The sequence below is a fragment of the Rhinolophus sinicus genome, chromosome 3 (genome assembly GCF_057876585.1).
Source record: "Rhinolophus sinicus isolate RSI-liver-muscle chromosome 3, RSI-T2T, whole genome shotgun sequence".
Lineage (NCBI taxonomy): Eukaryota > Metazoa > Chordata > Mammalia > Chiroptera > Rhinolophidae > Rhinolophus > Rhinolophus sinicus.
In genome coordinates this window covers 139,459,155-139,485,651 of record NC_142503.1, presented here as the reverse complement: position 1 = coordinate 139,485,651, position 26,497 = coordinate 139,459,155, and the positions used below count along the sequence as shown (strand labels likewise).

General features: G+C 33.9%; 1 protein-coding gene across 2 annotated transcripts in view; it reads left to right on the top strand.

Annotated features, from left to right (window-relative positions):
• Nucleotides 1–26,497, top strand: part of UBR1 (ubiquitin protein ligase E3 component n-recognin 1) — a 102,060-nt gene that overhangs the window by 9,803 nt on the left and 65,760 nt on the right. For both annotated transcript variants that reach the window (XM_019725388.3, XM_019725387.3), the window contains exons 2-10: nt 1,999–2,255; nt 4,444–4,522; nt 15,550–15,660; nt 19,579–19,709; nt 22,384–22,522; nt 23,496–23,558; nt 23,801–23,924; nt 24,235–24,342; nt 25,020–25,108. In XM_019725388.3, the coding sequence (XP_019580947.3) occupies nt 1,999–2,255; nt 4,444–4,522; nt 15,550–15,660; nt 19,579–19,709; nt 22,384–22,522; nt 23,496–23,558; nt 23,801–23,924; nt 24,235–24,342; nt 25,020–25,108 (1,101 nt within the window). The remainder of the gene's footprint in view (nt 1–1,998; nt 2,256–4,443; nt 4,523–15,549; nt 15,661–19,578; nt 19,710–22,383; nt 22,523–23,495; nt 23,559–23,800; nt 23,925–24,234; nt 24,343–25,019; nt 25,109–26,497) is intronic.

The following is a 26,497-nucleotide window of genomic DNA, read 5'->3' as shown; positions in this document are numbered from 1 at the left end:
CTCCATAGTCCCTTTCAGTTTGTAACAGTGTTTTGGTCTTTCCTTGTTTGTTATGACTTTGACTTGAAGAGTATTGAACAGTTACTTTTTTACAATGTTCCGCAATTTGGGTTTGATGTTTTCTCAGGATTGGAATGAAGTTATACATTTTGGCAAGAATAACAAAAATGGTACCATATTTTTCTCAGTGCATCATATTAAGGGGTTCTTGAATCAATATTTCTTATTACTGGTTATATTTATCTTAGTCACTGGTTAACTTAGTATCTGCAGGGTTTCATTACTTAATAGTTACTATCTGTTCCCTTTGTAGTTAAGTATCTTCAGGGAGTTACTTTGAGACTATTTGGCATCATTTTAAAAGGGTGTATTATGTCTTATGAGAGTTTTCTTCTTAATTGAAAAGTTTCAACACTTATTTATATTGTTTGTCTAAGTCAAACAATATAACATTGTCTAAAATAAAATGTGAAAATTCCTGGTCCCTTTCCCCAGTTCCTTCTCTCCAGGTAACCGCTATAAACAGTTTGATGATTCTCCTTCCAGAACTTTATTCTGTGCTTAGGAAAGCATATGTATAGATGCACATGTAAATATATTGAATTAGAAAACTCAAATGTATAGAAATTCTAAAAGTATAGTTTCCTTTTTCACAGAAATGAAATTATATTTAAAACGTGCTTTTTCCAATCTATAGTATTTTATGACATTCTGACTGCATAGAATGGTATGGGTGTACTTTTATTGATAGACATTTAGGTTGACTTTATTTTTTCACAGTTATAATTGGCATTATAATGAACACACTGGAATATATATCTTTGCAGTTGTGCAAATATGGGTAAATGATAGATTCCACAATTTTTAAAACTATTCCCCTATTGATGCACATTCAGGCTTTTCATTTTTTGCTGTTATGAATAACTTGTATGTTAAATGTGTAGATTGATAAGCTTTAAAATGATTTTCAATAGATTCCATATCTATCTATACATATAGATTTTAACATATTTTACATAAAACTTTATACCTATACATATAGCTAGATACAGATAGAGTAAGAAGGGATATGCAGTGAAAAATAAATCCATTCCAGGGCTCTTCCCACTCAACATTTTATTTTGAATCCTTTCAGAGATTTTCTATTCAAATGTAAGCATTTACAGTATATCTCCTTTTCTTCTCCTACTTCCTCCCGTTATAAGTGGTAGCATACTGTATGCTCACTCTGTACCTTTTCTTTTTTATTTAACAGTGTAACTTGAAGAATGTTCCATATCAGTACATACATGTGCCCTCCCCCATTTTATAATGGCTGCCTTGGATTTGTGTACCATGATTTAGTCAACTCTTGTTGTGGAACACTTAGGTTGTTTCCAGTCTTTTACTATTATGAAAAAATTGTCTACATTCTAATAGGTTGTGTAGGATTATTTCACTTGTCATTTTAATTTTCATTTCTTTACTGACTAATGATGTTGAGTATGTTTTCATGTGCAAATACGCCATCTGTAACAGTTTCTTTTGAAGAGCAGAAGGTTTTACTTTTGATGAGGTCCATTTTATCCATTTTTTTTCTTTTATGGTTATGCTTGCTTTTCATGTTCTAAAAACTTTGATATTCATTCATTTTGATCTCGTCAAATGCTGTAGTTCCTTAAAACAAACTTAAGAGTATGGGGAATGCTTTATCTGTACAGTCTCTGATAATAGAGTCACCTTTCACACCAAGACTTGGCCATTCCAGAAGAAAAGGGTAATTTTCATACACTACAGTTGCTCTCCCCCCGTCCCCCCCCCCAATATCTATGGTATGTGTGGGCAAACATTTATTTCCAAGGTGTTTTTTGTTTTGTTTTGTTTTGTTTTTAATCATCCGCTTTCCTTTTGTATTGCTGAAGGATAAAATAAGAATGTATTATAAATCGCTTTACTGGTGCCCGTAGATTTTTAAGAAGGAACTTGTAACAAAGTCTATTCATTTTTTTTTTCTTCCAGTGGTGGGATCAGCAAGTTGATTTTCATACTACTTTCTTGCACCATTTGGCACAATTGGTGCCCGAAATTTATTTTGCTGAAATCGACCCAGACTTGGAAAAGCAGGAGGAGAATATACAAACATCAATATTCACTCCACTGGAATGGTACTTATTTGGAGAAGATCCAGATATTTGTTTAGAGAAATTAAAACATAGTGGAGCATTTCAACTCTGTGGCAAGGTTTTCAAAAGTGGAGAGACAACATATTCTTGTAGGTAAGAATTAGAAACTTACAGGATTGGTTATAATTACAGCGTTGGTATTTTATACCTGTTTCATGATGTACCTTTCTTGTTTTATTACTGTTTATAATATATTTTAATCCCATTAATTAACTTCCTTTTATTATACACTTATAATCTGTTTTTGCTAGTATAGCTTGCTTTTGAATATGACTTAAACAGTTCTCTCAACTTTTTCTTCCTGTTCATCAAAAGTATATTAAGTGATAGATTTTTGCCTTGTTTATTATGTAGTCCACATACTCTTATTTGAAATTGTTGGGGCCAGGTGTATTTCAGAATTCTGAATACATCCCCAGCAGAGTCAGGACAGGATCCTAACGTCAAACACAGCATTTCTGTAAGAGATCTATGAACATTCACAGTAAGTGGTGTAAATGGTCTAGAATCTCATGTCATTTCAGGTCATTTTTTTGCCACCAAGTGAGATTTGGTGCCAAAGCATCGTGGGCTAGTAGGGGCAGTTGGAATTTCGTTGGATAGAAGAGGCCAGTGGTAGGGAAACTGGAAGCAGCTTTAGGCTTTTTGCCCTTTGTGAGCACCGAAAACTTTTCTACTCCCTACTCCTATCTGAAATGTTCAACTTTTAGATCTTAGCAGTACTTTTAGTTTTTTTTAAAAAACTTTTATTTATTGTAAGTGTGTTTTTCCAGGACCTATCAGCTCCAAGTCAAGTAGTTGTTTCAAGCTAGTTGTGGAGGGCACAGCTCATAGTGGCCCATGTGGGGATCGAACCGGCAACCTTGTTGTTAAGAGCACTGCGCTCTAACCAACTGAGCTATCGGCCACCCCACTTAGTTTTTTTGTTTTTGTTTTTTCCTTTGTTAGAGGTCGTTGGTTAGGATTGTGACTTTTTAGACTTTATAAGTACAGAGAATTGTTTTTTTGCTTCACTGTAATTCTAGGTTTGACTGGCTTATGTATAGGTAACAGTTTCTTAGAACATACTACCTTTCTTTATCTTATTCTTAGGAAAAAGTCAGCTTTGTATTTTGTTTATCTTATGTATTTTTTAGCTGAAGTTCCATCAGTTTCAGCTAAAGCGTAGTAGACATTTGTGAACGTCATTTCTCCAAAAGTGTCATGGAGACAGTTGTAATTGTTGAAACGGGGGGAATGGTACAGGCTTCTGGTGGGTAGAGGGCAGGGTTGTTGTTTAAACGTCCTCCAGTGCACAGGACAGTCTCCTGTATGTCCCAAAAATAACTATCTCGTTCAACATGTCAGTACTGCTGATGTGTAGCAATCCTGCTCTGTGTATGTCATAGATCATATATATTTTAGGCAATCTGTATTTCCTATTAACCTTTTAAAATTCATTTTTAAAACTTCCCAGTTCCATCTCTTCATGGCTTTTAAAAATAAATTAATTTTGTACTTTGCACTGATTTATAGCATGTCCTCAAATAATGTCGTTTTGTTCAATGTCATTTCCTTGTACCGTTGACAAGAGGCTGTAGGAGCTTAACTCTTGTTTATATCAATCAGCCTGTGGTAAAATTGGTTTCGTTACATGTTGTTTCAGTTAAAGTCACAGCACCTATATACAACGTTAAGTGAGGATTTAACAGTATATTGTTCTTAATGTTTCCCTGAAAATGTTAAATAAACTAGTACATTTTAAAGGTTGTTATTAGGGAAGAGATTAAGAGGGATTGAACTTCATTCATTCAATAAATATTAATTGGATACCTATCATGTAACAGGTATTACTCTAGGTGCTTGGGACATATCAGTATATAAAATAAATAGAAATCCCTGCCCTTATGATGCTTACATTTTAATGAATTTTGTCTTTAAACTTTATTTAGCAGTGTTTGTAAAATGTATTTATGACTAGAATAGGGTAAGATGATGGAAGATAATAAAAAAAGTTCACTGTTTTTCACAAAACTAATTTTGAATTGTAATTTAACAGTTTGAAACCATGTGCAGTCTCAGAGTAATGAGGATGATTTAAGAAACAAAACCAAATATCCAAACAATAAACATTCAAATATGGCTAAAATGAGGCTAAGATTATTTAGAATTCAGTTTTTGAAGCATTTTCATATTCAGTTTGTGCACCATACAGAAAACTCATTCATATTATATTATAGTTAAACCTTAAGCATCAGTAATAAGTAATAAATTTTGGTATCTCATTTTTAATCTTTTTCAGGGACTGTGCAATTGATCCAACATGTGTACTCTGTATGGACTGCTTCCAGAGTAGTGTTCATAAAAATCATCGTTACAAGGTATGAAAATAGAGCCATAAAATATCTAGGTTAGTAGGAAATCTGCCTCTTGTTGAAATTCCTGACAAGTATTTGAATTCCTGCCATAACAGCTCTGTTATGTGAATCTTTAGCTCTGGTTAAACATACCATGTAATAGGACGTATGCTACCTCAAGAAGTGGCTCCTTACAATTTGTTTTGTTTTATACAAAGGATTTTATACAAAGGATTATATAAAGCAGATGCACAGTTTACAGAATAACTATAAAGTGAACACCCTGCTTCCACTGGGTTATACCCAGTGGAACCACTGCTTAGGTCAAGAAATAAGACTTTGTCAGCTCCATGGGGCCTCCCACTTGTCCCCTCTGAATGAAATCCTCCTCGCATTCCGCTTGATAACCTCTCTCCTATGTTTTATGATAACAGTGGCTCCTTGATTTCCCTTTGAGGTTATCACTGAAATCATATTGAATAGTTTTGTCTGTTTTTGAACTTTATGTAGGTGGAGTCATACTGTATCTTTGTTGTTAACTGCTTTCCTGTAGCATTATGAACATAGCTGTAGTTTGTCCAGTGGCCTTACAGTGTTCAATAATCCATATTGTCTCTATTTTTTGTGCTTGTACATGGATATACAGATTGTTGCAAATTGGGGCTCTTAAGAACAATTCTATGCTATAAGCATTCTTGTGTATTTTGATACACATGCACAGGGTTTTCTCAGAGGTATATATCTGGAACAGAACTGCTGAGTTCTAGTGTATGTGCATCTTTAGTCATGGTAGATAGATAATGTCAGACTGTTTTCCAAAGTGATTATACCAATGTATAGGCTCTCCAGCAGGTTAGGAGAGTTCCTGTTGCCCCACACTGTGGTCTTAATTTAATTTTCCTAATTACTTATGAGGTGAGGGCTTTTTCCTTTCCTGTTATATTTTTAGGCAACCTTGTTATTTTGAGCTGAAATGTATTTCTCAAATAATAGTATTGGTTCTGTACTCTGGGTTGAGATAGATATAATAATTGGTGTTTCCCTTTGTACATATAAATGCCTAAAGTTTTGTATAAATATCTTAAAGTTATGTAGACTATATGTGCCATAGAGTTGAAAGTGCTGTTCGTGTTTTTGCTGGCCTCAACATTATTGCGTTCATCTCAGGAAGTAATGGGCTCTAGGTATAGGTTATAGGTATTGTTATTATTATACACAAGGAAAAACAGATTGAGGAACCTATGATACAGTGTGGTTAAAATGTTTCCCAAGATTTCAAAGCTAATCACTGATGGAATTTACAAATTTGATCTTTGGTTATATTCCATATTTCCCAATTATCTCCGTTAATTATAGTTTTTCTTGTGCTGGAGAATTCAAGAAAGAATGCCAGAAGTAGAGACAGGAGGAAGTTATTCATTTCTTCTCATTTTCACTCTGGGAGACTAGTGGGGAGAGACGCTGAAGGCTCAAGACCAGAGTTTTCCAGTACCTCAGATTTAAAAACTCCTAAGCCGATGCTTCCCAAGCTTTGGGATTTTATGGGCCAGAACATTTCAGAAAACTTATGAATTTCAAATTTTTATTTGGCCAATAAGTTTGATTTTAATTTTTAAAAGGGCATATGAACAGCAACCAAAAAATACCTGCCATCTCTCATCAGTTTATAAAGTAAGATAAATTTTAATTCCAAGAAAGTAAGACAATCTCAGACTAAAGAGCAGTCCTTTAAACTGCATACCTGTACTTTTGTGAAAGAGCTCACTACATTCCTTGCTTTTCTGTTTCTGCGGACTGGTAATTACTTGTCTGTTAATTTTGGGGAACCTCTTCATTAAACTACCTTCACGTCTTTAAAGGTGGCCATTCTACATCGCCATCACAAAGCACTCTTTTGTGGAGCACCCTTAGGTTTACCATCTGGGTTTTTGCAGAGCTCTTCTTGGTGATTACATAGCTTATTCAGGAATCTTTGAGATATCAGAAAGATGGGCTATTGTATGACTAATAAATTATGTTTACAAGCTTAAAAAAATAACTACCCAGGGCGGCTGGATGGCTCAGTTGGTTAGAGCGCAAGCTCTGAACAACAGGGTTGCTGGCTCGATTCCCACACGGGCCAGTGAGCTGCACCTTCCGCAACTAGATTGAGGACAACCAGCTGCTGCTGAGCTTCCGGAGGGGCAGCCAGATGGCTGAGTTGGTTAGAGTGTGAGCTCTCAACACAACAAAGTTGCTGGTTCAGTTCCCTCATGGGATGGTGGGCTGTGCCCCCTGCAACTGAAAGATTGAAAACAGCGACTGGACTTGGAGCCAAGCTGTGCCCTCCACAACTAGACTGAAGAACAATGACTTGGAGCTTATGGGCCCTGGAGAAACACACTGTTCCCCAATATTCCCCAACAGAATTTAAAAAAAAAAATACTACCATCAAAAGTGAGTGTGAAGTTAGAAAAGAACATTTTTGGTGGAAGAATTCATTAGTAGAATCTTTCTGGAATACCTGTAGTGTGGGGAAATTTTTAAAGAAAAGCGACAGAATGACTAATAAACACAATTCAGGTGAGTAGTAACCTCTAGGGCAGGTGAAAGGATGGAACTCTGGATGGTCACTCAGGGAGCCTCAGCGGTATTAGTACATATTCTCTTGGGTTGGATGCTGGGTTCATGAGTGTTCCTTTCATTGTTACATTTTGTAAGTTACCTATACATTGTGTATATTCTTTTGTATAGTAAAACAGTTCATGAAAGAAAAAAAATGAAACCATTAAGAAAAAAAGGTTGGAGGAGATAAGGGATATGTGTTGCTCCAGAGAAGGGGTAGAAAAGAAGAGTAATGATCGGGCAGATCCACAATCAGATAGTATGTGAACAAAGGACCAATTAAACTTTTAGTGACAGAATAGCCCAAAACGACTTTTGCGAACAAGAAAATAAGCAAGATAAAATTGTGAGTTGTTTGTTCTGCTGGTGACCTCTCTTCGTGATCTCCAGCTTTTCAGTGGTTTACCCCTTATTAAAAAAAGCCTACAATAGCATAAATAAGGTCTGAGGATCTAATGTATAAAATGGTGATTATAGTTGATAACACTGTACATATTATATAATTTAAATTTGCAAAGAGTAGAACTTTAATGTTCTCACACATACAAAAAGGTAAATATGAAAAACCATAGTACAGTACTGCCTTAAAAAGCAACCTACAGTACACCTCTGCATTTTTCTCTTCAAAATAAACAAAAATACCCACTGTTAAAGGCAAGGTTTTTTAAATTAAATTTATTGTGGTGACATTGTTTAGTAAAATTATGTAGGTTTCAAGTGTACAATTCTATAATACATCATCTGTGTATGACGTGTGCTCACCACCCAGAGTCAGTTCTCCTTCCATCACCATATATTTGACCCCCTTTACTCTTCTCTACCACCCTCTTCCCCCCTTACCCTTTGGTAACCACTGAACTGTTGTCTATACCTATGAGTTTTTGTTTGTTTATTTGTCTTGTTCATTTGTTGTTTTCAGTTTTATATCCCACATATGAGTGAAGTCATATGGTTCTTGATTTTTTTCTGTCTGACTTACCTTGCTTAGCGTGATAATCTCAAGATCTATCCATGTTGTCACAAATGGCAGTATTTCATCTTTATTTATGGCTGAGCAATATTCCATTGTATATACTATGTACCACATCTTTATCCAATCATCTATTGAAGGACACTGTGGTTGTTTTCATGTCTTGGCATTGCTTTCCTACATACTAGCAATGAAATTTCAGAAAAAGAAATGAAAAAAAATTCCTTTTGCAATTGCAACAAAAAGAATGACATACCTAGGAATAAACTTAACAAAGGATGTGAAGGACCTATACATTGAAAACTGTAAGACATTATTAAGACACAAAGAAATGGAAAGACATTCTGTGTTCATGGATTGGAAGAATCAGCATAGTTAAAATTTACATACTACCCAGAGCAATATACAGATTTAATGCAATCCCCATCAAAATACCAATGGCATCTTAAAAAAGAAATAGAACAAAAAATCATCAGATTTGTATGGAATCACAAAAGACCCCGAATAGCCAAAGACATTCTGACAAAAAACAAGGCTGTCTTCAATTTATACCACAAAAATAAGATTATTTTTAACATAGATAAATGTTTCTTTTATGTTGTTAAGTGAGAAAAGTGAATTACAAAAGCAGTATATTCATACAACCATCTCCTCTAATCAGAAAAAATGAAGTTTTCAAATGAAGTTCATAGAGTTGTAAAAGAAAGAAAAAATGCTCATGTTATAATTTTAAATGGAAAAAGCAAGATATAAAATTATGCATTCAATTTTTAATGTTTCTTTTAGAACATATTGGGTATATAATGTGTAACCATAATTTATTTTAACTGTTTACCTATTATTGGGGAATTTATTTGGGTTTCAGGGGTTTTTTGTTTTTTGTTTTTGTTTTTAACGGTAAGAAGTGTTGCTATAAGCATCTTTATGTGTAAATCACTTTTCCATGTGTAGAATTATTTCCTCAGGATAAGGTTCTCAGAAGTGGAATTCTGGATTTAAAAACATGGACCTTTCAGAGAATAGAAAGATATGCCACAGACTGGGTGAAAGTCTTTTGTGAAACATGTATCTTATAAAAGACTGGTATCCAAAACACACATAAGGAACTCTTGAAAGTCAACAATAAGAAAATGAGTATGGGCAAAAAATCTAAAACTGACACTTCACCAGGAAGATATATAAATGGCCAATAAGCACTTGAAAAGATGCTCATCATCGTATTTCATTAGGGAGTTTCAAATTAAAATGAGATACCACTACACTCTTATTAGAACGGCCAGAATCCAAAACACGGACAACACCAAATGCTGGTGAGGATGTGGAGCAGCAGGAACTCTTATTTACTGCTGGTGGGAATGCAAAATGGTCCAGCCACTTTGGAAGACAGCTTGACAGTTTCTTCCACAAATAAGCATACTGTAAACATAAAATCCAGCAGTCGTGCTCCTTGGTATTTACCTAAGTGAACTGAAAACTTATGTCCATACAAAAACTGCACAAGAATATTTATAGCAACTTCATTCATATTTGCCAAAACTTAGAAGTAGCTGTGATGTCCATCGATAGGTGAATGGAATGGATAAACAAACTTTGGTATACCAATGCAATGGAGTAATATTCAGCAATAAAAAGAAATGAGCTACCAAACCACAAAAAGACACAGCGGAACCTTACATACGTACTACAAAGTGAAAGAAGCCATTGTGAAAAAGCTATATACTCTTGTTTCAGGTCTATGACATTCGAGAAAAGGCAACGCTATGGGAGAAGTAAGATCAGTGGTTGCCAGGGGCTGGAGGAAGGTGCGTGTGTGGGGTGGTGAATAGGTGGAGCACAGAGGACTTTCAGGGCAGTGAAACTATCCTGTAATGGTGTGTAGATATCATACATTTGTTAAAACCCCAAGATGTACAACACAAAGAGAACTTGGATGCAAATGATGTACTTTAGTTAGTAATAATGTATCAACACTGACTCCTCAATTGTAACAAATGTACCACTAATAAAAATGTATCGACATTGACTCCTCAATTGTAACAAATGTGCCACTAATAAAAATATCAACATTGACTCCTCAATTGTAACAAATGTACCACACTAATGTAAGATGTTGATAATATGGGAAACGCTGTAGGGTGGAGGGAAGAAAGGTTATACTGGTAAGTGAACTTGATATTTTCTGCTCAGTTTTTTTTTAAACAAACTTCTCTGAAAAAGTCATGTCAATTAATTTTTTAAAATGTACTTTTTAAATGTTGTTAGTGCATTTTGCCACATTGCTTTAAGAAAGAATTATATCAAATACCACCAGCAGTGGAGCAACCTGCAGAATCTGCTGAAACCTTTTAACAGACTTTAACTGAAACCTTTCAATTAAACCTGACTTTTAAAATAATTTTTCCATCACCATTGAAATGGATTTTTTTTATTGTTCTTAATGTTGTTTGTCTTTGCTTATTTTGGAATGGTGAACATGGAATACCCTTGCATTACTACTTAACTTTGCCCTCTTCCTGGATAATAGGATCAAGGTCTTTGATTTGATGAATAGAGTAAATTCTAAGAAGCCAAGATCAGAATAATATAACTTTGATCAAATAGAACCAAAACAGTGGCTGAGTTCACCTAACTAGGATCTTCTTGTATCTTGGAAGCTGATACTAGTCTGGCATGTAACCTTGATACTCTTATTGAACACATTCTAGAGTCAATTAGAATAAATCTGGAGAAGAAAACGAAGCCCACTAACAGTCTTCTTTCCTGTGTATGTATCTTCATTTACTAAATTGCACTGATACATTTATATTTATGTGTCCATCCCTATCTGACTGTAAGCTCTCCAGGACAGGTCCACGTCTCATATTTTATGCTTCCTATGTCTATCATAGTACCTGGGACATAAAGGCTTTCAACAAACATTTGTTGAAGTGTTAGGATCAAAAGGGCTAAGTCAAAGGCAGAGCTGATATCTAAGATTTAACTATAAAAATAGCTATCCAGGTCTATTTTTACACCAGCCTGCTATAATCTTACATGATGAGAATTTATATACATATGTGGTCTTTGAAATACAACAGCATTAAAAATGTTTATTTAGCTAAGCAATATAATATAACTTACCTTTTAAAAAATTCAAATAATAGCCAAATAAAAATTATAGTTGCCTCTCTGCCTCGTACTTTCTTAACTAAACACACTTTAGTGTACATTCTTATAACTCTTTCTTTCGGTATTTACAAACATGCACACACAAATATGTTTAGGAGAGGGTGTATGTGTGTATAAATGGAGTCCTGCTCTATATTTTGTGCAACTTGTTTTTAACAGTATATCATAGGGATAATTCTATGTTGATTCATATAGTAACTCTCTTGCCTTATTTAATTGTTGCATATATTCCTTTGTGGAAATATATCATATTTAACTTTTTTCTAGACAATTATAGATCAACAAATATTGAAATATATACATATCTTTGTTTTAATATAAATGTAAATATTCAAGAATGCCTAAGAGTCTTAGAGGTAGATTTTCTGGATTGAACAGAACGTGTATTTAAAATTTTGATAGAGTTTTGCCACATGTTCTTGAATTGCTGTGCCAATTTACATTCCCATTGAAAGGATATGAGAATGTTCTTTCTCCATATCTGTCCACAAACTTTATTTAATCAGTATTTTTACTTTTTGTCAATCTCTTAGTCAAATAGATTTTACATTATAAAATAATCTCATTTTAATTTGCATTTCTATTATTACTAGCATTAGCTTTTCATATTTTAATTGTATGTTTAATTTCCTGTGTATTGCCTGTTTCTATCCTTTACTTGTTTTTCTATTGTCTTACTACTATGTTATATACTTTATAAATATTTTCTCTTAGTATGCCTGTCTTTTAAAAATTTTTATTTTTAAGTCAGATTTTTTGAGATATAATTTGTATACAACAAAACCTACCCTCTTACATGTACAGTTTCATGAGGTTTCTCAAACATATATAGTGCAGTAATCACTACCACAATCAAGATATAAAACTATAAAATAGTTACATCATCCCCAAAAGTTCTCTAGTGCTCCCTTGTTGCCCTCTAACCCCCAGCTCCTAGCAATCACTGATCTGTTCTCTGTCCCTGTAGTTTGTTTTGCCTTTTCATAATGGCATATAAATGAATCATATAGTATGCAGTGTTTCCTGTCTGGCTTTTTTCACTTAGTCTAATGCCTTTGAGATCCTCTCACGTGTCAGCAGTTTATTCCTTTTTATTGCTGAGTAGTATGCTATTGTATGGATATGCTATAATTTATTATCCATCAGATGATTGAACATTTTGGTTGTTTCTAGCTTTTAAATAAAGCTGCTGTAAGCATTGAAGTACAATTCTTTGTGTAGGCCTGTTTCATTTCTCCTGGGTAACCTAGGAGTAGGATAGCTAGACCATAAGTTAAGTGTATGTTTGACTTTATAACATCTGTTTTCTGCCTTTTTAACTTGATTGACGCTATTATTTATCTTACCGACATTTAAAATTTGTATGTTTTTAAATATGCCAGATTTTTTTTGTGTGTATGTGCTTCTGGATTTTGTACCTTGCTTCCATGGCATTCCCTGTTCTAATTTATGCTTTTACTTTCTTTTGATACAACTATATTTTTAGTAATTATGGATGAGTCTAGCATGCTTCAGTTTAATATATATACATACACATATGTATATATAATACATATATGAAGGAAGAAAAATTGATTTGTATATTCTAGTTTCTTTTGGTACTTTTCTAATGGTTGCCTCTGAATTAATAATTTTTTATAGTGCCCTTAGTTTCTTTGTATCTCCTTCCTTTATTTTTATTATCTAGTCTGTCAGTTGTAAATGGTATCTTTGACTCTTCTGTTATCTATGTAATAGTTGATGATCTTATATTACTTTCTCTTTCCCTCCTCTCATTTTTTAGTTATATAGTCTTTTTGATTATCAGATCATATAATGTTCACATTCTTCTAGTCATGTCCTCACCCTGGATTTACTCCACAATTAAATATACAAAATGTTCACCAACTGTCCATTTTCTGAAGTTTCCCGTCTCACCTCTGTCAGATGCTTATCTTCTGGGGGTTGGTAAACTGCAGTTTGTGGGTCAAATCGGGTTCACTGCCTGTTTTGTATGTCCTATAAGCTAAGCATGGATTTTACATTTTTAGATAGTTGGGATAAAAGATAAGAAAAATAATATTTTAATGATACATGAAAATTATATGAAATTAAAAAATTTCTTGCCCATAAATAAAGTTTTATTGGAACATAGCCATGCATATTCATTTATTTATTGTCTATGGCTGCTTCTGCACTACAACAGAATTGAGCAATTCAACAGATATTTATGATCTGTGAACCCTAAAATATTTACTATCTGTTCCTTTATACAGAAAGTTTGCTGATCTCTGCTGAAGTAGATTCCTTAGGAAGGACGCATGTATACATTGTTCCCTAAGTTATGACATGTTCAGAATTGTATTTTTTATAGCTTCGCTGGAGATAATATCCTTGATTTGCATTTTCTTCCTTTGAAAACCCTGCTCTGCTGTTGTCTTGTTTCAATAACATGTTGTTATTGAGAAGTCTGATGTCAGTCTGATTTTCTTGCTATTATGTTTCATTTCATCTTTTTGCCTGAAGGCCTCAGGACTTTTATCTTTGAAGTTTAATAGTGTTAGTAGGATATGTTTCCGAATTGATCATACTAGGTGAGTTTTTTTCTGTTACTCTGGGCCCTTTTAGTGTATATATTTAGTTCTTTTTTTACGGGAAGTTTGATTAGATTGCAGTTTTAAATATGAGCTCTGTTCCATTGGGTTTTTTGTTTTGGGACTCTAGTTGTAATTATGTTGCTTGTCTTATTCCTATCTTCTATTTCAACCACTTTTCCTCTAACTTTGTATTTCTTTACTTCATCTCTTGATTGTTTTCCTGCTTTGTTTCAATGCTATTTATTAACTTTTCATTTAAGTCTATTATCTTGGATACCTTGTAATTTAGAATTTCTGATATGATTTTCTTGTTTTCTGATTTTTTTCCTGAGTTCAGTCAAATCTCATTTTACTTAACCTGGTTATTTTTTCCAATTCTATTCTTAGTTTCTGTATTTCTGATTAAAGGTGTTTTAATCTGATTAAGAGTTATTATATCTGCAAATGCTTATTTGGAGATACGTAATTTTGTTTGGAGCATTATGTTTTCTTTAGCTTCATGATTGAGTTTTGGCTCTTATTTGCATATTTTGTCTTTTTTGGTAATGGTTTTGTATAGATATGGTCTACTTTTTCTATTATTTTTCATTTCATGGACAGGGTTCACATATGCCCCTCTTCTGTCAGTTTTGCCCTCTTCTGTGAAATTTTTTAATAGATGGAGGTGGTTGTGGTGAGATGAGGGGAGGGTTTGGCGTGTGTTGTCTTTCTCATTTCTATAGAATTCTTACTTTTCCCTTCCTTCTATTTCATTTACTACCACATCTTTAAGGGCTTATCACCTTTTAAAATGTATAAAATATTTTTTTTTCAAAAGCAGTGCTTCTCGGAGATTGCCACTTCTGGTCCTACTTACTTTTGATCTCTTTCCCTGTGAACCATGAAGTCCCAACCTGTGTTCAGTATTTCTCCCTTGGCATTGGGCTTTCTCTTTTGGGGTGTAATTTTGTCTCTGCTTCATTGGAGCCCTCTGAACCCGTCTGCTCTCTTTCATGGATTCGCTTAAGCTTCCTTCCCTAGTTGTCTGCATCCACGGACTTTAAGTGCTAGGCAGTGGGAACTCTGATAGAAGTCATTTGAAGCTTGTGGTATTTATTGTCTCCTAGTAATGCTGCAAACATGGATCATTGTGTGGCTTTATTGCTCTTCTTGTTCATTTTATGTTTTGGATGGGGAAGTTTGGCGGAAGATTCAAAATCAGGCCATTGTCATTATCCATCTCGATTAGTATATCTTAGATCTTCTTTTCTTTTTTTGCAAGAACCCTCAAAGGAAAAATGTTGTAAATAGTTTTTGTTGTTGTGGCGTGTCAAATAGATGAAAATATTTTATACATTTCTTAAGTACTACATAATTATCATTGTAATGATTTTTAAAAGTCTGTTTAATCAGAAAATCTCATTAGTCCGGCATTCTGGGTATTGTATAGAATATTTTTTGTACATTTCATAATTTATTGTTCTCCATTTGTACAAAATTTTTAAAGCTATTATTTAAAAATGAGTGTTTCAAAATTTTATCAATTTTGAAAGTCCATTTTTGTTGTGATTAAGTTCAGAATTTTTGTTTTGTTAACTAATCAAAATAGTTTTTGATATATGCAGTTTCTATTACATTAAAGGCAATTAAAATTGAAGTGTTGGGGAGCGTTTACTGTTTGAGTCATCATTATCATTCTTCCTTGCTTTCTAATGTGTTTTGAAATCAAGCCAAACTCATTTATTATTTATTAGATGCATACTTCTACTGGAGGAGGATTTTGTGACTGTGGAGACACAGAGGCATGGAAAACTGGCCCTTTTTGTTTAAGTCATGAACCTGGAAGAGCAGATACTACAAAAGAGGTAAGAATATTATTTTTTAAAAATTGCTAACTATTTTAAGCTTGATGAAATTAGATAGAAATGTTATGTGTATGGGTTAAACTGAATTCCATTGAGAATCCTGATTTTTATGTTCTAATGTTTAAATGTAAGTAGTTTTATTCCAATCTATAGAAGTTAAGGATTTGACAATTATATTCTTTATTTCTCTAAAGGAGGAATGAATTCACAATGAAAAGATGAACTCAGAATACTTTTTGTTAAACAATCCATTGGATAAGAGTAAATAATATATATATGTAAGCCTAAAAGAGCAAATGAAAGTGATTATTGATAGAAGCAGAATGTAATAAATTAGAAAACATTAGAATTGACACATAAATTTAATAATTGCTTTTCTTTAAAAAAAGACAACAAATTAATTATCCACTGTACATCCTAATGAAGGAAAAATAGTAAGCAAGCACCAATATATTAGGTTGATGCAAAAGTAATTGCAGTTTAAAAGGTTAAAAATAATTGCAAAAACCGCAATTACTTTTGCACCAACCTAATAGATAATTAGGAGAATGGGGAGATAAGCATACATACAGAAGGAATTAAAGGATTATAAAAGACTCTTTATATAACTTTGTGCAAATACATTTAAAAGTGGATTATTTTATCAAAGAGTATGAAGTACCATATAGTTTATTCAAAAGACAGAAAACTTGAACAATCAGTAATCATTGAAGAAATTCAGAAAATTATCACAGGAAAGTACTTCCTAAAAAATGCCATGTTCAATAGTTTCACAGAGGAATTCTTTTAAAAAACTTCAAGGAATATAGAGTCTTTAAACTGTTCCAGAGAACCTATAGCCGTGAACACACCCCTAGGGCCCAGATTTTGATTTCTTAAGTACCATTCCTCACTAAAAGAAATCAGGGATTATCATAAAAATGCCAGATTCCACGTCTGAGTCAGGGAATAGGTAAGCTTATAAAGATGGGTTTGTTTCAGAAGGACCTACCATGTTTCTCTGAAAATAAGACCTAGCCAGACCATCAGCTCTAATGCATCTTTTGGAACAAAAATTAAGAACCAGTATTATATAATGTTATGTTTTATCATATATCACATAACATCATATTATGTTATATTATATTATATTATATTATATTATATTATATTATATTTATTATATTATATTAAAGACTCGGTCTTATGGTAAAATAAGGCCGGGTCTTATATTAATTTTTGCTCCAAAAGATACATTAGACCTGATTGTCCAGCTAGGTCTTATTTTCGGGGAAACATGGTAAATAAATGAAGTTTGTTGCCATTATATTGTGGTTATTATATCAATTTTTTACTCTAAAAATTGGTAATTAAAGGGAATAAACTAAGCATTTAGTCTGTCTTTTCAATAGGAATTGTGTTTCATGATGAACAAGTCTTTCCAGTTCAAGAGGTAAAGCTCTTCTTTCTAGATGAACGCTAGCTAATACAGAAGGGATAATAGAATTAGAAAAATCAACGTTTTGCAAACCCTAAGGAAATACGTGATTTAGACAAGGATCATTAATGGATGGTAAAACCATTAAGAGTTGAGTTGATGAGGAACAATATTCACATGGTTCTAAATTGTCATCTCATAGATTACTTGTTAGTCATAAGGGGGGAAAAACCCTGAAACTTTACAGTGGAGGTATCATACTGTCATTACCTGAAACCAGTCATTAATACTAGCGTTATCACTAATAGTGGGGTGATGTGGCATAATGAGTTCATACGATGTAAAATGAAGTACATAGTTTAACATCTGAAAATCAGTTAATGTAATACAACATGTAAATAGAATTTTAAGAAACCTGCGTGATCATCACAATAGATGCAGCAAGAGCATTTAACTAAATTCACACTTTCATGATAAAAAGACTTAACAAATTTATAATAGAAGGGAACTTCCTTAACCTGATAGAGGGCATCTATGAAAAACTCATAGGTATAATTATACTGGATACTTGTCCCTTAAGATCAGGAATAAGACAAAGATTATGCTCTTGCCACATCTATTCAGTATCATACTGGAGGTTCTAGTCAGGGCAGTTAGGCAAGAAAAAGAAATAAAAGGTATCCAGATTGGAAAAGAAGTAAAACTAGCTCTATTTTCAAATGACGTGATTTTGTATATAGAAAATCCTAAGGAGTCCACTAACATATTATTAGAACTAATAAACAATTTCAGCAAGATTATAGGATACAAAATAATTATTCAAAAGTTACTTGTACTTTTGTACATTGTAATGAACAATCTGAAGATGAAATTAAGGAAGAAATTCTATTTACTATAGGACAAGAAAATAAATTATTTAGGAATAAATTTAACAAAAGTATAAAATGTATATTCTGGATTCTAAAATATTGTTGAAAGAAGTTAAGGAAGATCTAAATAAATAGAAAAACATCTCGTTTCTGGATCAGAAGAGTTACTATTATTAATATGTCAGCCCATTGTGTTTTTTTCCAACATCACCAAGAAATTAACTCAATTCTTCAACAACATGGACAAGGTGTCCCACAAATTTATACTGAGTTTCTACTAAATTTTTTGTCTTGAAGAGCTACTATGTGTTTTTTCCTGTTTACTCCTTTGTTTAAACAGTTTACTGAGATACAACTTGTGTACCATATAAAAAATTCACTCAGTGTTTTTTCAGTGTATTCACAGAGTTGTACAACCATCACCACAATCAATTAGAACATTTTCATCACCCCCAAAGAAACCCAATACCCATTTGTAGTCACTCTCCCTTTCTTCCAAACTCCCCAGCCTTAGGCAACCACTAATCTAATTTCTGTCTCTATAGATTTGCCTATTCTGGGCAGTTTATGTAAATGAGATCATACAATACATGGTCTTTTGTGTTTGGATTCTTTCACCTCACATAATAATGTTTTCAAGGTTCATCCATGTTGTAGCATGTACTTCATTCCTTTCCATAGCAAAATAACATTCCATTGTGTAGATACACACCACATTTTATTTATCCATTTATCAGTTGATGGACATTTCGGTTGTTTTCACTTTGGGGCTATTATGAACAGTGCTGCTATGAACATTTGTGTGTAAGTTTTTGTGTGGACATATGCTTTTCTCTTGGATAGATACCTAGGAGTGGAAGGGCTGGGTCATATGGTAACTATGCTTAATATTTTGAGCATCTGTTAGACTCTTTTCCAAATTAGCTGCACATTTTATACATCCACCAGCAGTGTATAAGGGTTCAGATTTCTCCATATCTTGGCCAATACTTGTTATTATCTGCTTTTTTCAGTATAGTCACCCTAGCAGGTATGAAGAGGTTTTGCTCTCCATTTCTGTAATGGCTTATGATATAGAGCATTCGGGTATATTTTTTTTAGCTGATGGGTTTAAACAGTCTTTTATTAAGAAGGTTGTGTTCTGTAATGAAAAGAACTGTTTTTATGGGAATCAAAATACCCAAGTTTTAGTCTTGCTTCTATTTATAGGCACTTTGACCTTGGATAGGTTCCTTGATCCTTTAAATGTTATTAATTCTCTGCCTTTTTTACAGGCTTTGAAGATCAGTTGAAATAAATTATGAGAAGATTTTTGTAAGCTATAAGGAATAACTAATAGTTCTCTAATATTATCACTATTAGGCTACTCAGAAAGGCAGGGAACATTCATAGGTCGAACATCACTAAAAGGGGGGGCCCATGGTTCTGCCTCCTTTCCTTTCTGTTATCTGTAGCACCCACTTGGCCACAAGGAGTAAAGCTAAACTGATATGAATAGCAACCCTCTTGAGATCAACTTGTTTCATTCCTGGAGAATGGTGTAATGAATTCATTAAAAATAATTATAAATTAATAACATTATCATCCTTATCCATTTATTTGTATACAATGTTGTTCTCTACTTTTTTACAGAATTTACGTTGTCCATTGAATGAAGAAGTAATTGCCCAAGCCAGGAAAATATTCCCTTCATTGATAAAATACATTGTAGAAATGACTATATGGGAAGAGGAAAAAGAATTGCCTCCTGAGCTCCAGATAAGGTGGGGAAATATTTCAAAAGGTAGAAGTAGTTATTTATATTGTAAAATAAGTTTTGGAAAAAATGTTTTTGTTATTTACTGTTTAATTTCTTATCCTTATGAGATTTGATAGAGAATTATCCCTTGGGAGTACTTCCAAAATATCCATTTTCATGAAATCCTCTGCCAGGCACTATACAGAAGTTAAGCCAATAGAAGAAGAGCTTCTGATTTTTTTTAAAAAACCGAAACATTTTTGCGGTCTTGTTCTAAATGACTTATAAGGGCCTAGCAGCCACATAGGCTAGTAGGGAAATAATTTGCCCATTCAATACTGGCCTGGACCAACTTCCAGTTTCCCCAAGAGGTTTGTGAACAAAGCTAGGGATTTTGGAACAGTGCCTTTAGCCCAGGTTTTTATGATCAAAAAAGTTTGATGGCGGGAATGGCGAGATAGTCCTTTGCCTGTGCTATGGTATCTAGAATTATTTCAGTTGTAGGTATTTAACACTTTGAAGTTCCAAACCAGCAACTCCTAATAGCCATAAATAAATCTCTCAGTAACAGTAATATTTGCTCTTAACTTACAAATGCAAAAGGGAATTCCAGACCTGATATTAAGAGTTCGGGCCTTGTCATTTTTTTATCTGTGTAATCTTTTTTTTTTTTTTTTTTTTTAATTTTTTTTTAAATTAAATTTATTGGGGTGACAATTGTTAGTAAAATTACATAGATTTCAGGTGTACAATTCTGTATTACATCATCTATAAATCCCATTGTGTGTTCATCACCCAGAGTCAGTTCTCCTTCCATCACCATATATTCGATCCCCCTTACCCTCATCTCCCACCCCCCACCCCCCACCCCCCTTACCCTCTGGCAACCACTAAACTATTGTCTGTGTCTATGAGTTTCTGTTTCTCATTTGTTTGTCTTGTTCTTTTGTTGTTTTTGGTTTATATACCACATATCAGTGAAATCACATGGTTCTCCGCTTTTTCTGTCTGACTTGTTTCGCTCAGCATTACTCTTTCAAGATCCATCCATGTTGTCACAAATGTTCCTATATCATCTTTTCTTACTGCCGAATAGTATTCCATTGTGTATATATACCACAACTTCTTTTATCTGTGTAATCTTAAGAAGTTCACAAAATTGTATCACAAATCTAAATACCATTCTTCTTTGAGTTTACTGGGTTTTTGGTTTTATTTTAGGAGGGGAGAGAATTAAGAATTTCAGTTTATAAAGGTATTAGATGGATTGCTTAATACATTGTTTTGACTCTTGCTGGGCCATAAATTGCTTGGGGAAATAAAGATCATCAGTGATTGTGTCCACAAAGGTTTTGATTTCAAATACGTGATAATGTCATTTAAACCCTTTAAGAAACTTTGTTTTGGTAAACATAATACTAGTTAGCAACCTGCCTGCCTGAAGAGGGAGACTTGCTCAAGTGCGCATATGTAGACAGCACTGGACTTGAGGTTCCCACATCTGACTTCTAGTCCTTCTCACTGCTTATTGGCATTGTGACCCTGGAGACGTCTTTTTGAGCTTACATATCCTAAGTTATACAGGCTGAGAAAATCTGCCTCTTAGAGTTATGAGGATATGTAAAAGCATATCGTAAACTGTTTAAAACTGATACTAACATCTAAATCTGTGTAGCTCATGACAGCTGTTTTCACATATTTTTTGAGATCCTCATAGCACTCTCAAACGTAGATATTATACTCGTCTTAGAAATGGAAGAGACACGTCCTCTCAACAAAATTAAAACCTACCCATCTATAAGGTCCCTCAGTCAAATGGTAGTGCTAGCACTTTAAATCTATACACTTGTTTTTCCCCCTTTCTTCCACCTCCCCTCCACTCTGGTTCAAGCCGTTGTTTCTCAGTCTAGTTGTGTAGGACAGCTCCCTGGCCCTGCTGGTATTATGAGCCTTGCGCTCCCCCTACCCCTGGCTGAGGCAGTCGGTTGCCATTTGTTGATGGGCCACTCACAGCAGCCCACAGCAGCTCACGATGGTTGCCGGACACTCACACTATCCACCCGCCGCTCATGGTAGCACATGGTAGCTCACAGCAGCACACGCAAACCCCCGGCTGCTCACAGCAGCCCAGCCCCAGGGAGAGCCATTGTTCACAATCTTAGCTGTAGAGGGCGCAGCTCACTGACCCACATGGGAATCGAACCGGCACTCCAACCACCTGAGCCATCGGGCCGGCCCTATACACTTTTTAAAAACTTAAATGTACTATAAAATCAGAACTATAAGGTAAAACAAAAATAAATAAAAACTGAATGTTAATAAAAGCATACTATTTATCATTGCCTGCTTGAAGGTTCTGAGTCCAAGGCCTGTCTCCCTTTGTCAACATGGGAGATGAGCAAGAGTTAAGAATGGTATTAAAAACATCCTGCCACTAAACTGAAAATAGTAATTTTTATCTGCAACTAATGTTAAAAGTTGGGGAGAAAAACATGGAAAAGGTAATACTTTTATCATGGTTTTTAAAATTCCATGGCACTATACTAAAAATAGTCTATCAGTGTTACAGTGATACAGTCTCATGTAAAAAACTATGCAATGCCAATTCAGTACAGATGTCATATGTTATTTTAGCCTATTTTTCACTTTTTCCTTTATTTGTTGCAGTGTCTGAATGTATATATATATTTTTTAAACAGGGAGAAAAATGAAAGATACTATTGTGTCCTTTTTAATGATGAACACCATTCATATGACCATGTCATATACAGTCTACAGAGAGCTCTTGACTGTGAGCTTGCAGAGGCTCAGCTGCACACTACTGCCATAGACAAAGAGGTTCGTGAACTTCCTTTGAATTAGTGTGCTCTTCCATCAGCTTCCGGGAAGCCAGGTGTTGACTGAGCCCTTGCCAAGTGCCTTAGTATTGCGTTAGGTACAACCTTCTTCTTCAATTCTTCCTTACATCCTATATAAAGTGGATAAAATTTGATTTTCGGGTGTGCGTATTATAGTTGAGGATAACTATAACTTTCCTCTTCTATTCTAAATAATTAGAAAGGGACTGAATGTTTTTAGCAAAGAATAGTTAAAAATGTCAGTTCAACTTCAGTCAATTTCTAGAATTATTGAATGAATGAATAAATGCATGAATTATGAAAAGTTGATCATTTCTGAGGTTTTAACATTACTTGTTAAAACTTTTTAGGATATTATTGATTTTTAGCTCAGCTTTTATTTAATGTCTATCCAAAGCAAAGCGAGTTCCTCAAGTACATAGAAGGAATATTTAACCTAATCCTGCCCTTGAGAGGAGTGTGAGATAATGGAAGAAGCAGCATGGCATTGGTAATTAGTAATCAGTGTTGTGATTCTAGGGCTTGAGGAAACAATATTCTGGCCATAACTCTTAAGTCAGTAGTGAATCTCAAGAGTGTTATGGAACACATGGCTGAAGAACTTTGAGTTCATTTATGAGAAGTATTTAAAACGTATAGCAAGCATTTAGTAAACCTGTAATTATTATCAGATAGAAATAGAGTACATTACAAAAAGGAAGAAACTGACATTCTTGACAAGCAGGCAATCCCAAGTCCTAAAGTACAGAAATTTTCTACTAGTGGTATTGAAAGTTCCGAAGCTACATAGCGGTGTTAAACATTTATGTTTATCTTCCAGGTAATGCCCATCTTTTGACATTTAGGCAGTGGACAAATGATAAATAAGAGCTCACTAGGTCTTCGGGCTATACATTACTTGTTGATTGGGATTGTTGTTCTACTACTTAATTCTCATGTTTGTCTATAATTAGGGTCGTCGGGCTGTTAAAGCGGGTGTTTTTGCTGCTTGCCAGGAAGCAAAGGAAGATATAAAGGTAATTTTCTGAATTAGGGGCAAAGAGAATTTAAGAGGAATGTACATTATAAGAGCCCAAGTAGAACAGTTATATTGTTGAAGTGGCTTAGCGTCCTAAGTAAAGATAGGATTGGGGTATTTAGACCCAGAGATTTGCAACTGCAAGGGTTATGTGATTTCTCTGTTTAAAGAATAGATTACTTAGTTAAAACAAAAATTTTAAAACCAGTTTTTGTTTTTTAATATTCCTTTCATTTGTAGAGTCATTCAGAAAATGTCTCTCAACATCCCCTTCATGTAGAAGTATTACACTCTGAGGTTATGGCTCATCAGAAATTTGCTTTGCGTCTTGGCTCCTGGATGAACAAAATTATGAGCTATTCAAGTAAGCATAGGGCCTGTTTTTGTTATTTCTCATAAAATACTGTGTTTTTTAAAATAGCCACAAATTTTAAAATGTCATTGAGTATAAAATAAAATTTCTTCTTTTTTTTGGTTTATACATTTTGATTAATTTCAGGAGTACAATTCAAGTGCTGTAAATAATGTTTTATTGGCTCTTGATTCTTTGATGATGTCAGAATTATTCTTGACATCAAGTTTGGGAAGATTAATTTTAAGTTTTTCATATGTTATAGGAAACATACTTTTGGGAGAAATAAGAATAAAAATTATGTGGCTTCTTTTTTTTGTAGGTGACTTTAGACAGATCTTTTGCCAAGCATGCCTGAGAGAAGAACCTGGCTCTGAGAATCCCTGTCTCATAAGCAGGTTAATGCTTTGGGATGCAAAGCTTTATAAAGGTAGGTGGATTTTTACTTAAGCTGCTTGCCATGAAGCAAAGGACGAGTACGACCTTAAAGTGGAGCTGGAATCTCTTTGGTTTATTAAATCAGTCATCTTGATTATACTTTGAAGTAAGGTTAGGCAATCAATATGTATTCCTCTGTGTTAAAACCCAGGGATATTGCCTTTTAATTATAATGCCTTTTAATTTAGTCAGAGCCAGTCGAGAGAGAGAGAGAGAGAGAGAGAGAGAGAGAGAGAGAGAGAGAGTTTTATATTAATGTAGTAGTGTTATTATTAAAGCTATGCTAATTTCCATGTTTAAAATCTAAACAAAGAACCAAAAATAAAAGGTGAGAGAAAGGCTAAAAGGGATGGAGAAGAAAAGAAAGATACAGAGTAAGAGTAGTTTTGAGTGAAATAGAATGAAAAGGAATGGAGGAAGGTTGGAAGAGATAGAATGAAGATACAGTGGTGAGATGGGCACAGAAATAGAGGGAAAAGGCCAGGTATGTATGTACTTTACATTTTGTCTATTAAATATTAATGTAATAAATGCTACTCATATTTGAGTCCTTGAGGTCTACTAGCATGTGAAATATTTTTATAATATTCTGCCACTTCTAATAGCTGGATTTTTTTTTTTTTTTTGCCTTGGTGATACTCCCCCATTTCCCCCAAAAATGATCTATAGGTGCCCGTAAGATCCTTCACGAATTGATCTTCAGCAGTTTTTTTATGGAGATGGAATACAAAAAATTCTTTGCTATGGAATTTGTGAAGGTAATTGTTCTTTATAAATAGATATTAATAAGCAAATAGAAAACTGTTTTTGTAAATAAAGTAATAGAAACAACAGGAAAAATTTTGAATCAAGAACTTAAGTTTGATTCATTTCTTTGTCAAATGTTCTTTTATTTTCACATTTGGTAGTAGGAAACAGTAGTCTGGAATAGGAGATAGGTGGAAAATAACCTATCTGCCTAGACAGAGCAATAGGAAGTTACCACATCCATTCATCCTTTCTAATTATTTGCTTGTTTGTAAGATTATAACAAGAGTAGAATTGACTGGTTGAAAGGCATAGCAGGGAAAAGGAACATAGATGAATGCTAAAGGGAGGCAGGAATTAGATGGGCAAGAATTGTACTTAACTGAGGCCAAAACAAAGATAAAACTTAGAGCTTTTTAATATTGTTTTATTGATCTATTGTATATCCTTTACATCGTTATATATTTTTTGTCTATCGAGTTAGGTTGCAAGATAATACGGAACAGGGACTTCTTTGAATCTTCTACTTTGCTTTATACAATGTATTCAATAAATATTTGTTGGTTTTCTCTGATTTTGAGTTGCAGGCAGTTCTGTAAAACTTAAGACAGAACAGTGGTAAGACTCAGGATAGACTTGGAAGCAGAGAGTGAAATAATGATTATTAAAGGCATATGTTACTGTGGCATAAGATAACTGCACTCCCCGGTTTTAGAAGGTGGTTAAAAGTAAGATGCTTGGTTTCTTGAAAGGTGATAACAACTCAAGTTGTCAACTCTATTCTTCTAAAACTCTTTAGAGACATAATATTGGACCATATGTGTGATCTGAAATGAAATTTTTTTCTTATACAAAATTAGTTCTCCTTACTAAGATGATATTTTTTGTATACTATGGTTATCTCTTAAACTTGGTAGGAATTCTGTGGCTAAAATTAAATATGTAGCTCAAGGATCCAGCACTGTGCTTGATACATGACTGAGTGTATTATTATTTTTGTTCTCCCAATATATCAGGGATGATTTTCAACTGGTATGCACCGCTATAGACTAGAAGTTAGTGCAGCCAGCATCCATTCTGTTTAAGCCTGGATTGAATCTGATTGGTTGGTTTTCTGGGTCATAACAGTTTTTAAATACTTGTAATATAGCCTTTGCCCTATACCGTTGTGATGGAATTTGCAAATGAGTGCCCCAGATTCTGTTTGGAGAAAGGATATACTGCATCATTGTAGTTGTCTGTGATTTTTACCTGTATTTGTGTGTTTTGTGCATTTTGGTCTTTTTTTAATCTCACTTCTGATTCTGCTAGATTGGGTAGCTGAATTCATGTTTGGTCTTTTGTTCATTATTCTCTTTCTAATGTATTTTTGTTGACCATATTATCTCCCCTTAAGAAAT